Source organism: Molothrus aeneus, unplaced genomic scaffold (genome assembly GCF_037042795.1).
Source record: "Molothrus aeneus isolate 106 unplaced genomic scaffold, BPBGC_Maene_1.0 scaffold_481, whole genome shotgun sequence".
In the NCBI taxonomy this organism is placed as follows: Eukaryota; Metazoa; Chordata; class Aves; order Passeriformes; family Icteridae; genus Molothrus; species Molothrus aeneus.
The window spans coordinates 21,813-35,028 of record NW_027099156.1 but is presented as its reverse complement, the minus strand read 5'-3'; the positions used below and the strand labels follow the sequence as shown (position 1 = coordinate 35,028).

Below are 13,216 nucleotides of genomic sequence, written 5' to 3'. Positions count from 1 at the left end.
CGTTACCTGCGGGGGGTTCCCGGGGGGGCGCTGGGTGCAGTTCGGGGTCCTGAGCTTCGCCCTGGGCTGCGCCCGCCCCAACGGCCCCGCCCTGGCCACGGCCCTGGGCGGGGCCCACTCGCGGTGGCTGCAGCGGCGCCTCCCCCCCAGCGCCTTCCTCAGAGAGCCCCCGGGACCCCCCCCGGACCCCGCGGCCGAGGTCGGCATCTGCTACGGTGAGACCCCTCCCCGAATGCCCGAAATTCGCCCCAAAAAAATCCCCATAAAAATCCCTAAAAACCGCCCCAAAATCCCTCGAAACTGTGCCAAAATCCTGCCCCAAACTGCCCCAAAATTCCCCCAAAATCCCCCCCCTGAACTGGGGATGGAGGTCGGGATCTGCTACGGTGAGACCCCTCCCCGAATCCCAGAAATTCACCCCAAAAAATCCCCATAAAAATCCCCATAAAAATCCTTCAAAATTCCCTTGAAATTCCCCCAAACTGCCCCAAAATCCTGCCCCAAAATCCCCCCCTGAACCGGGGATGGAGGTCGGGATCTGCTACGGTGAGACCCCTCCCCGAATCCCCGAAATTCGCCCCAAAAAAATCCCCAAAGAAATCCCATAAATTCCCTCAAAATTCCCTCAAAATTCCCCCCATTTATGACCCCACCCCCTCATTCCTGACCACGCCCCCATTCCTGACCCCACCCCCTGACTCTGGCCCCTCCCCTCAATTTCTGACCCCGCCCCCATTCCTGACCCCGCCCTCCCCATTCCTGACCACGCCCCCATTCCTGACCCCGCCCTCCCCATTCCTGACCACGCCCCCATTTCTGACCCCACCCCCTCCTTCCTGACCCCACCCCCCATTGTCCCTGCCCCATTCCTGACCTTGCCCCTCCCACATTGACCCCGCCCCTCATTCCTGACCCCACCCCCTCATTTCTGACCCCGCCCCCATCCCCGGCCCCGCCCCCTGACTCGGACCCCTCCCCCATGCCTAACCCCGCCCCCATTCCTGGCCCCGCCCCCATTGCTGACCCCGCCCCTCATTCCCGGCCCCGCCCCTGACTCTGGCCCCTCCCCCACTCCTAACCCCACCCCCCCATTCCCGGCCCCGCCCCCATCCCTAACCCCGCCCCCTGACTCTGGCCCCTCCCCCATTCCCGGCCCCGCCCCCATCCCTAACCCCACCCCTCATTCCCGGCCCCGCCCCCTGACTGTGGCCCCTCCCCCTCTCCCCAGGCTGCGGCTCCATGGGGGGTCCCCCCGTGCCCCTCCCCCCGCCCCCGCGCTGGCCCTGGGGGGTCTCCCTGCGGGGGGGGGAGGGGCGGCGCTGCGGGGGGGCCCTGCTGGGGGGGGGCTGGGTCCTCACGGCCGCCAGCTGCTTCCTGGGGTGAGTCATTCGTTAATTAATTACTCATTAATTAGCGTTCATTGACTGTTATTGATCGTTATCTATACGGGAGCTACCCTGGAATTAACACGAAACGTTGAAAAAATTGCATGAAATTAACCCAAATTAACCCAAATTAACCCAAATTAACCCTCCAGCTGCTTCCTCGGGTGAGTCATTCGTTAATTAATTACTCATTAATTAGCGTTCATTGACTGTTATTGATCGTTATCTATACGGGAGCTACCCTGGAATTAACACGAAATGTTGAAAAAATTGCATGAAATTAACCCAAATTAACCCAAATTAACCCAAATTAACCCTCCAGCTGCTTCCTGGGGTGAGTCATTCGTTAATTAATTGCTCGTTAATTAGCGTTCATTGATTGTTATTGATCGTTATCTATGGGAGCTACCCTGGAATTAACACGAAGTGTTGAAAAAATTGCATGAAATTAACCCAAATTAACCCAAATTAACCCAAATTAACCCTCCAGCTGCTTCCTAGCGTGAATCATTAATTAATTATTCATTAATTAACGTTGATTGATAGTTATTGATCGTTATCTATGGGAGTTATCCTGGAATTAATACAAAATGTTGAAAAAATTGCATGAAATTAACCCAAATTAACCCAAATTAACCCAAATTAAGCCCCCGGCTGCTTCCTCGGGTGAGTCATTCGTTAATTATTCACTAATTAGCGTTAATTAATGTGCATCAATATTTGATAACGGGAATTATCCTGGAATTAACACGAAATGTTGAAAAAATTGCGTGAAATTAACCCAAATTAACCCAAAATTGCCCCCCCCGGCTGCCATTCATTAATTAGCGGTAATTAATATTTATTAACGGGGATTGAACTGGAATTAACACGAAATCCCCAAATTAACGGAAATTATTCCAACATTCGCTTCCCCGCGCTCGACCAGGTGAGTGATTGGAGCCAATTAGCATTAATTAATATTCATTAGCGGGAGTTAATGAGATAACGACCCCAAAAATCCCCAAATTTCCCCAAATTTCCCCAAATTTTTTTCCCCAATTTTTCCCGCAGGGCTCAGGACCCCGAGGCCTGGGAGGCGGAGCTCTGGGGGGCGGAGCTTGGAAGCCCCTCCCCCTCTCCATCAGGCCCCTCCCCCTGTCATTCAGGCCCCTCCCCTCCCCATTCTGACTCCTCCCCTTCCGATGCAGGCCCCTCCCCCTCTCATTCAGGCCCCTCCCCCTCTATTTCTGACCCCTCCCCTGGCCCCTCCCCCTCGCTTGGCTCCTCCTTCCCCTCTGGCCCCTCTCCCTTCATTGGCCCCGCCCCCTCAGGCTCCTCCCACTCTGCCAGTCCCTCCCATTCTGACCCCTCCCCTTCCCCTTCAGGCCCCGCCCATCCCAGTCCCACCACCTCAGGCCCCGCCCCTTCAGCCCCCTCCCCTTCCCCTTCAAGCCCCTCCCATCCTGGCCCCTCCCCCTCCGACTCCACCCCTCCAGGCCCCGCCCCCTCCGTAGGCCCCGCCCCCCGCGGTTCCCGCCTCCACCTCCACGGGGCCTTTGCGGGGGCGGGGCCTGAGGGGGCGGGGCCGGACCTGGCTCTGCTGCAGCTCCGCCCCTCCCCCACCTGGGGGCCGCACCTGCGGCCGCTCTGCGCCCCCTACCGGGACCACGTGGCCACGCCCACCCTGCGCCCGGCCACGCCCACCGCCTACCGGGGAACCTGCTGGGCCCTGCTGCCAGGTGAGGGGGCGGGGCTGGGCCGGGACACGCCCACACTGTGGGCCTGGCCACACCCACCGTTAACCTGGGGCACACCTGGGGGGCACCCACAGTGCACCTGGGCACACCTGGCCACGCCCACCGGGCACCTGGCCACGCCCACAATGCACCTGGGCACACCTGGGTCTGTTTTTGGAACCTCTGGGCACACCTGGGTGGTACCTGGGCCACACCTGGGCACACCTGGGCACACCTGGATCACTTTTTGGCACATCTGGATCACTTTTGGGCACACCTGGGGGGCACCTGGGCACACCTGGGAAGCACCTGAGCTCATCTGGGCACACCTGGATCACTTTTTGACACCCTGGATCACTTTTGGGCACACCTGGATCACTTTTTGGCACACTTGGGGCACACCTGGATCACTTTTGGGCACCCTGGATCACATTTGGGCACACCTGGGGCTCACCTGGGCACACCTGGATCACTTTTTGGCACCCGGGATCACTTTTGGGCACACCTGGGGTGCACCTGGGTCACTTTTGGGCACACCAGGATCACTTTTTGGCACACCTGGGGCACACCTGGGCACACCTGGGGCACACCTGGATCACTTTTTGGCACCCCGGATCCCTTTTTGGCACCTTGGATCACTTTTTGGCACACCTGGGGCACCTCTGGATCACTTTTTGGCACACCTGGGCACACCTGGGGCACACCCGGATCACTTTTTGGCACCCTGGATCACAGTTGGGCACACCTGGGGCACACCTGGATCACTTTTTGGCACCCCGGATCCCTTTTTAGACTCCCAGGACCCCGCCCGGCTCCGCCCGGCCCAGGTGAGCCCCGAGCGCTGCCCCGAAAATCCCGAAAACGACGGAAACGGCCCCAAAACCCCCGAGCGTTTCTGCATCAACGGCACCCACGGGGGACAGGTGGGAAACCTGGGGGGAAAAACGGGGATTTTGGGAAAATCTTGGGGAAAAATTCGGGAAATTTTGGGGAGGATTTGAGGGATTTTGGGGGGAATTTTGTGGAAAATTTTGGGGGATTTGGGGAAAAAATTGGGGGGAAACTTGGAGAATTTGGGGGGAAATGTTGGGATTTTAGGGAAAATTTTGGGGGAATCTTTTTTTTTTTTTAAATTGAAGGAATTTTGAGGGAATTTCTGGGGAAAATTGGGGCAATTTTGAGGGATTTTGGGGGGGGATTTTGGGGGGAATTTGGGGTATTTTGGGGCCATTTTTGGGGCTAATTTGGGGGCTGATTTTGGGGCCATTTTTGGGGCGAATTTTGGTTATTTTGGGGCATTCTTGGGGCCGTTTCTGGGGTTGATTTGGGGATATTTTGGGGCAATTTTTGGGGCCCTTTTTGGGATATTTTGGGGCAATTTTGGGGAATTTTCGGACCATTTTGGGGAGGTTTTTGGCTTCATTTTGGGGCCATTTTGGGGGAATTTTGGGACCATTTTGTGGGGGGTTTTGGCTTCATTTTGGGGCCATTTTGGGGTTGATTTTTGGGGCAATTTCGGTGTATTTTAGGGTGGGTTGTTTTTTTTGTTTTGGGGTTTTTTTTGTATTTTGGGGCCATTTTGGGGTTGATTTTGGGGCCATTTTGGGGTTGAATTTTGGGGTTTTCTTCGATGCATTTCAGGGTGGGTTCTTTGGTTTTTTTTTTTGTATTTTGGGGCCATTTTGGGGTCGATTTTGAGGCAATTTCAATGCATTTCAGGGTGGGTTGTTTTTTTGTTTTTTTTTTTTTTGTTTGTTTGTTTTTTTGTATTTTGGGGCCATTTTGGGGTCGATTTTTGGGCAATTTCGATGCATTTCAGGGTGGGGTTTTTTTTTCTACTTTGGGGCAATTTCGGTGAATTTCAGGGTGGGTTTTTGTGGGTTTTTTTTTGTATTTTGGGGCCATTTTGGGGTCGATTTTTGGGGCAATTTCGATGCATTTCTGGGTGGGTTTTTTTTGTGGTTTTTTTTGTATTTTGGGGCCATTTTGGGGTCGATTTCTGGGGCAATTTCGATGCATTTCTGGGTGGGTTTTGGGGTTGTTTTTTTTTTGTATTTTGGGGCCATTTTGGGGTCGATTTTTGGGGCAATTTCGATGCATTTCTGGGTGGGTTTTTTTTGTGTTTTTTTTTGTATTTTGGGGCCATTTTGGGGTCGATTTCTGGGGCAATTTCGATGCATTTCTGGGTGGGTTTTGGGGTTTTTTTTTTGTATTTTGGGGCCATTTTTGGGGTGTTTAACCCCAAATTAATTTCTTTTTTTGGGGTTTGTTTTTTTTTGGGGGGTTCCGAAAGGAGGAATTCCTGGGGTCCCCCCTGGCCTGCGAGGAGCGGGGGCTGTGGTTCCTGGTGGGCGTGGCCTCCCCCCCGAGTGGGCGGGGCCCCCCCCGGTTCACCTGGGTGCCCCCCCACGAGCGCTGGATCTCGGGGGTCGCCCGCGAGGTTTTGTTCGCCGAGGCCCCCCCGGACCCCCGGGACGAGGAGAGGGAGGAGCGCCAGGGGGACCCCGAGTCCGCCGGGGGGGACCCCGAAACTGGGGGGGACCCCGAGCTCGGGGGGGACCCCGAAACTGGGGGGGACCCCGAAACTGGGGGGGGCTGGGGGCACCTAAATGGGTCTGGGAGCTCCGAAAAGCCCGGAAATTTGGGGAGCCCCGGACCCACACGAGACCCTGAAAATTTGGGGACCCCCGAAAATTTGGGGACCCCCGGACCCACAAGAAACCCAGGAAATTTGGGGAGCCCCGAAAATTTGGGGACCCCTGAAAATTCGGGGACCCCCGGACCCACACGAGACCCTGGAAATTTGGGGATCCCCGGACCCACAAGAAACCCAGGAAATTTGGGGACCCCCGAAAATTTGGGGACCCCCGAAAATTTGGGGACTCCCGGACCCACAGGAAACCCAGGAAATTTGGGGAGCCCTGGAAATTTGGGGACCCCGGAAAATTTGGGGAGCCCGGAAAATTCTGGGACCCCCCCCGAAAATTCGGGGACCCCCATGACGTCACCGAGCCCCGAAATTTCAGGGACCCCCCCAAACATTTTGGGGACCCCCCCAGACAATTGGGGGGACCCCGAGGCCTGGGCTGAGCCCGAACCCCCCCGAGACCCCGAAATTGGGGGGAGCCCCCCCTAAAAACCAATTGGGGGTGGGGGGGAGGGGTCAGCCCCTCCCCCATCCCCCGATTTTGGGGTTTTTGGGGGGATTTTGGGAGGTTTTGGGGGGATTTTGGGCAATAAAACGGTGACGGATCTGCAGAGACCCCGCCTCGGGTTTGGGTTTTTTTTTGGGGGGGGTCCTCAAAGAAATTTGGGGGTGGCCCCGCTCAAAAAATGGCATTTTGGGGTTTCCCAAAAAAAACCCCAAATTGTCACAAATGGAATCCTCGGGAGGCGCTGAAAAAATGCAAAATCCCCACAGAAAACCCCAAACCAGCTCAAAAATACAAAATTTCCCAAAAAATGGGAAAACTGCCCCCCAAAAATAGAAAATTTCCCAAAAAAAACGAATCCTCCCCCAAAAAGCCCCAAAATTTCCCAAATAACGTCAAAACTGCCCCCCAAAAAAATCAAATCCCTCCAGAAAACCCCCAAATTTCCCCCAAAACCTCCTTAAAAACAACAAAAAACCCGAAAAAACCCCAAATTATCCACGAAAAAACCGAAAAAATCCCAAACCATCCCCAAAACCCAAACCGCTCCCAAAAATCCCCCCAAAAAAACCCTAAACACCCCCTAAAAATGCAAAAAGGCCCCGAATCCCCGAAACAAACAAAAAAAAGGCCCAGAAAACTGAAATCTCCCCCAAAAAAACCCAAATTAACCCCCAAAACTACTTAAAAACAACAAAAACCCGACAAAAAATCCTCAAATTTCCCCCCCAAAACCCCTCTAAAAAATCCAAAAATGTCCCAAATCCCCGAAACAAACAAAAAACGCCTCCCAAAAAACCGAAATGTCCCCCGAAAACCCCAAAATCTCCCCCCAAAAATAAACCCCAAATCTCCCCCCAAAAAAACCCCAAAACGCCACAAAAAAAAAAAAATTAAATTAAAAAACACCAAAACTCCCCCCAGAAGACTCCAAAACTTCCCCAAATTAACCAAAAAAACTCCCAAAAAATTCACCAAAATCCCCCAAAAAGCCCCAAAACCCCCTCCCCTCCCCCACCCCACTTTTCCGGCGCTCCGAACCCGGAAGCGCCTCGGCCACGCCCCTTTTTTCACCTCCAGCCAATCAGTGCCTCCCGCCGTGTCCAGGCTTAGCCAATCAGTGCCGATCCTTCCCCGGAAGCCCCGCCCTCAGCCCTGTCCCGGCTCAGCCAATCAGCGCCGATCATTCCCCAGAAGCCCCGCCCTCAGTCCTTTCCCGGCTCAGCCAATCAGCGCCGGTCCCTCCCCGGAAGCCCCGCCCCCAGCCCGGTCCTAGCGCCGCCGCCGCTCCCAGGTGAGGATCGGGGACCCCTCCCCCACCCCCACCCCCCAAAATAAACCCGGGGGGGGCCCCCGAGCCCCTCCCCCGCACCCCGAGACTCCTCCCCCAACACCCCAAAAAATTTGGGAAAAAACGCGGAAAAAAAAAGATAAAAACGGAAAAAGAAAGGGGAAAAAAAAGGGGAAAAAGGGGAAAAAAAAGGGGAAATTTCTGCCCCTTCCCCCACCCGGAATTGAGAAAATTTTCCCCAAAAAAATTTTGGGGATTCCCCGGCCCCACCCCTAAAATATCGCCAAAAAAAAAAAAAAAAAAGGACAAAAATTAAAATTTAAAAAAAGGCCCCAAAAATGGGGATTTTTCGCCCCTCCCCCAGCCTAAAAAATCGTCGGGAAATCGCAAAATTTCCCCCAAAATTTGGGATCCCGGACCCCTTCCCCCACCCCTAAAATATCCCCGCAAAAACACCCCAAAAAATAAAACAAAAAAAACACCCAAAAATCCCCAAAAAATTTAGGAAAAAAGGAAATTTCCCAGCCCTTACCCATCCCTAAAAAAAACCCCTCTAGAATTCCCAAAATTTCCCCAAAACTCCCCAAAAATTCCCCAAAAAATTCCCTAAAAATTTGGGAGACACAACCCTCCCCCATCCCCAGAAAAAGTTCCCTGAAAAACCAAAAATTACCCCAAAAGTTCGGGAAAAAAATGGAATTTTCCACCCCTGCCCACCCCTAAAAAAACCCCTCCAGAATTCCCAAAATTTCCCCAAAATTCCTCCAAAATTTGCGACCCCGGCCGCTCCCTCACCACCAAAAATATCCCCCCGAAAAATTAAAAAATAAAACAAAAAAAATTCCCCCAAAATTTCCCCAAAAAATCCCCCCAAAATTTGAGATCCCAGCCCCTCCCCCATGCCCCCAAAAATCCTCCTAAAAATTCCCCAAAAAATTCCCCAAAACCGGGGATTTCCCACCCCTCCCCCACCCTAAGAATTCCCCAAATTTTCCCCAAAAATGCCCCAAAATTGGGAATTTTTTTGCCTCTCCCCCCTCACCTGGCGCTGTCCCCCCGCAGTTCCCATCATGTACCGGGAGGCTCCGCCCCCTTCCTGAGCTCACCTGGAGGCTCCGCCCACTCCTGGAGGCTCCGCCCCCTTTCCTGAACTCACCTGGAGGTTCCGCCCACATCCGGAGGAGCCACCCACTTCTTGAGGCCCCGCCCACTCCCGGAGGCTCCACCCACCACCCACTGCACTCGCCTGGAGGCTCCTCGCACCCTTGGAGGCTCCGCCCACTCCTGGAGGCTCCGCCCACACTTGGAGCTCACCTGGAGGCTCCGCCCACATCTGGCGGCTCCACCCCTCTACCCTGAACTCTCCTGGAGGCTCCGCCCACCCCTGAGCTCACCTCGAGGCTCCGCCCACCCCTGGAGTTCCCCTGGTGGTGCCGCCATGTCCTGCCCGGCCCCGCCCAATGACGTCATCGCTTCCGCTGGTGACATCACTGCCCACCTGGAGCCTTCCCATGAGGCACCTGATGACATCATCACCACCTCGAGCACACCTGGTGACGTCATTGCCCCCACAAGCCCCGCCCACAACTCACCTGGAGCCAATCCTGACTCACCTGGTGACGTCACCAACCCCTCAAACCCCTCCCACCACTCACCTGGTGATGTCACCACGCCCTCCAACCCACCTGGCCCCGCCCCTGGCACACCTGGTGACGTCACCGGCCCCTTGACCCCTAGACCTGGAGCCAATCTGGACTCACCTGGTGACGTCACCGCCCCCTCCAACCCACCTGGCCCCGCCCCTGACGCACCTGGTGATGTCACCACGCCTTCAAGCCCCGCCCACAGCTCACCTGGAGGTGCCTCTAACCCGCCCGGTGACGTCACAGCCTCCCATAACCCCACCCAGGCCACACCCGGCGACGTCACCGCCCCCGGCCCTGGCCCCGCCCCCGCCGTCGCAGGCCCCTCCCCCCGGGCGGCCCCGCCCTTCCCGTGCCCCAGCTGCCCCCGCTCGTTCCCCTCCCCCGCCCGGCTGGCCGTGCACCTGCGCTCGCACACAGGTGAGCGCCCCCTCACCTGCCCGCAGTGCCCCAAGGCCTTCGCCGACCCCTCCGTGTTCCGCAAGCACCTGCGGGGCCACGCGGGGCTGCGGCCGCACACCTGCGGCACCTGCCCCAAGGCCTACGCCGAGCGCAAGGACCTGCGCAACCACCTGAGGGCGCACACAGGTGAGTGAGCGGGGGACACAGCTGGGACACAGCTGGGACACAGCTGGGATACACCTGGGACATGTTAGACACACCTGGGACACACCTGGGACATGTTAGACACACCTGAGATACACCTGGGATACACCTGGGATACACCTGGGATACACCTGGGACATGTTAGACACATCTGAGATACACCTGGGATACACCTGGGATACACCTGGGACATGTTAGACACACCTGGGACACACCTGGGCACACCTGCGGCACCTGCCCCAAGGCCTACGCCGAGCGCAAGGAACTGCGCAACCACCTGAGGGCACACACAGGTGAGTGAGCAGGGGACACACCTGGGAGTATGAAGACACACCTGGGAACACACCTGAGATACCTGGGACACACCTGGTAGTATAGAGACACACCTGGACACACCTGGGACACACCTGGGGATATAGACACATGTGGTTACACACCTGGGACGACACCTGGGGATATGGAGACACACCTGGGACACACCTGAGGATATAGGGACACACCTGGGGATGTAGACACACCTGGGACACACCTGGGCACACCTGGGGATATAGAGACACACCTGGACACACCTAGGACACACCTGGGACACACTTGTGGATATGGAGACACACCTGGGACACACCTGAGAATATGGGGACACACCTGGGGATATAGGGACACACCTGGGGGTATAGAGACACAGCTGGGGCACACCTGGGGGTATGGAGACACACCTGGGACACACCTGGGACTCACCTGGGACATACATGGGGATATAGGGACACACCTGGGACACACCTGAGGACACACCTGGGGCTATGGAGAGACACCTGGGACACACTTGGGGATATGGAGACACAGCTGGACGTACCTGGGAGACACCTGGACACACCTGGGACACACCTGGGGGTATAGAGACACAGCTGGGGCACACCTGGCCGGTGCCACAGCCGTGCCGCGCCCGTCCCGGCAGGTGAGCGGCCGTACCTGTGCGCGGAGTGCGGGAAGAGCTTCGGCCGCTCCTCGTCGCTCTCGTGCCACCAGCGCATCCACGCCGCCGCCAAACCCTTCCCGTGCCGCACCTGCGGCAAGGCCTTCACCCAGCTCTCCTCCTACCAGAGCCACCAGAGGGTGCACACAGGTGAGTCCCCGACAGGTGAGGGCTCAGGTGGCCTCTGGGGATTTTTTGGGATTTTTTTGGGGAATTTTTTCTATGATTTTTTGGGATTGTTTAATGATTTTTGGGGATTTTTTTGGGATTTTTTTAAAATCAATTTTTGGAATTTTTGGGGGATATTTCTGGGAATGTTCACACAGGTGAGGGCACACAGGTGAGTCACCCACAGGTGAATTTTGGGATTTTTTTGGGAAGTTTTTTAATGATTTTTAAATCATGTTTTGGGGATGTTTTAATAAATTTTTTGGTATATTTTTGGGAATTTTTGAGAAATATTTTCAGGAGTTTTTGGCTATTTTTTGAATATTTGAGGGGACATTTTTATGAACATTTGGGAATATTTTTATGAACATTTGGGGGATATTTATGGAAATTTTGTGGAATATTTTTAGGATTTTTTGGGGAACGTTTTCAGGATATTTTTGGGGGCTATTTTTTGGAGTGTTTTGGGGAAAGTTTCAAGAACCTGAGGGATATTTTTGGGGATGTTTTTTGCCCTCAGAACCCCCTCATCCTTCCCTTCCCCACGCGCAGGTGAGCGCCCCTACCTGTGCCCCCAGTGCGGCCGCACCTTCGGCGACCCCTCGAGCTTCCGGCGGCACCAGCGGGCGCACCAGGGCGTGAAGCCGTACGGCTGCGGCGACTGCGGCAAGGCCTTCCGGCAGCCGGCCGACCTGGCCGTGCACCGGCGCACCCACACCGGCGAGCGGCCCTGGCGCTGCGGCGACTGCGGCAAGGCCTTCGTGGCCTCCTGGGACCTCAAGCGGCACCGCCTGACGCACTCGGCCGAGCGGCCCTGGCGCTGCGGCGACTGCGGGAAAGGGTTCGGGGAGAGGGCGGCGCTGGGGAAGCACCGCCGGACGCACTCCGGGGAGAGGCCGTTCGCCTGCGGGAGGTGCGGGAAGGGCTTCGGGGGCGTGTCGGGGTTGAGGAAGCACGAGAGGACGCATGGGAGGGAGGAGGGGGGTGGAGGTGAGGGGGGCAATATGGCTGACGGCAATATGGCGGGTGTTGGGGGGAGCAATATGGCCGACGGCAATATGGCGGGTGTTGGGGGGAGCAATATTGCCGCCGGCACCAATATGGCCAATGCCAATATGGCTGCCATTGGGGGAAACAATATGGCTGACACCAATATGGCTGCCATTGAGAAAAACAATATGGCTGACACCAATATGGCGGCTGTTGGGGGGAGCAATATGGCCGCTGGCACCAATATGGCTGCCATTGAGAAAACCAATATGGCCAGCAACAATATAGCTGCCACTGGGGGAAACAACATGGCTGCCATTGGGAAAAACAATATGGCTGCCGGTAGCAATATGGCTGCCGTTGGGGGAAACAATATGGCCGCCAGCACCAATATGGCCGATGCCAATATGGCTGCCATTGAGAAAAACAATATGGCTGACAGCAAAATGGCTGCCATTGGTGGAAATGTGGTTGCCATTGGAGGAAACAATATGGCCGCCTCCAATATGGCCGACACCAATATGGCTGCCACTGGGGAGAACAAAATGGCCGCAATTCTGGAGGACAAAGTGGCTGATGCAATTATGGCCGCCACCAACATGGCCGCCATGTTGGAAAGCAAAATGGCCGAAACCAACATGGCCACCGGAAACAACATGGCTGCCGGAAACAACATGGCTGCCGAATCCAAGATGGCGTCGGGGGCACGCCCCTTTTCCTGCCCCCTCTGTGGGCGGAGCTTTGCGTCGGGGGCGGGGCTAAGGCGGCACCAGCGACGTCACAGCCCTGCCCCCTCCAGCGCGGTGTAGGCCCCGCCCCAACGCTGGGTGGGCGGGGTTTGTGCTGAGGTGGGTGGGGTTGTTTGTGGGCGTGGTCTGCGTCGGCCACGCCCCCTTTGTGGGGTCAATAAACGCTGAGTCAGCAATGGTGGCTGAGGCTGTGTTTGGGGGGGCAGGGGGAGACCCAAAATTCACAAAAATGGCCCCAAAAATGTCCCCAGAATTCCCAAATGTCCCGAAAAATCCCTAAAACTTAAAAATATCCCAAAAAAGTCCCCAAAATTCATCCAAATTCTCCAAAATTCCCAAAACTGTGTAAAAATACCTCCAAAATTCTGCTCGGGACCTCCCAAAATTTCCCCTCCCAAAAATCCCTGAAATTTCCACCAAAAATCCCCAAATCCTCCTAAGCCTCCCTGAAAAAAACCCAAATTCCCCCCAAAAATCCACACAAAAAAATTCCAAAATCAACCTTGGGACCCCCCCGAAAATCCCCCAAAAAGCCCTGGGGGAA

At 55.7% G+C, this 13,216-nt stretch overlaps 2 protein-coding genes across 2 annotated transcripts; both read left to right on the top strand.

Moving 5' to 3' along the window:
• Window positions 1-54: 54 nt before the first annotated feature.
• LOC136571009 (collagen alpha-1(I) chain-like) lies at window positions 55-6,365 on the top strand (the record flags this gene model as incomplete). The annotated part of the gene is made up of 5 exons (XM_066571419.1): window positions 55-215; window positions 1,229-1,379; window positions 2,439-3,106; window positions 3,896-4,026; window positions 5,397-6,365. Coding segments are annotated over 5 exons (1,954 nt in total), but the record flags the coding sequence as incomplete, so codon positions are not given.
• Window positions 6,366-7,477: 1,112 nt separating this feature from the next.
• Window positions 7,478-12,732, top strand: LOC136571008 (zinc finger protein 768-like). Its single transcript, XM_066571418.1, has 4 exons — window positions 7,478-7,549; window positions 8,609-9,777; window positions 10,748-10,915; window positions 11,486-12,732. Exons 2-4 carry the CDS (start codon window positions 8,985-8,987, stop codon window positions 12,730-12,732), a joined length of 2,208 nt encoding a protein of 735 aa, XP_066427515.1. The 5' UTR covers window positions 7,478-7,549; window positions 8,609-8,984.
• Window positions 12,733-13,216: the final 484 nt, after the last annotated feature.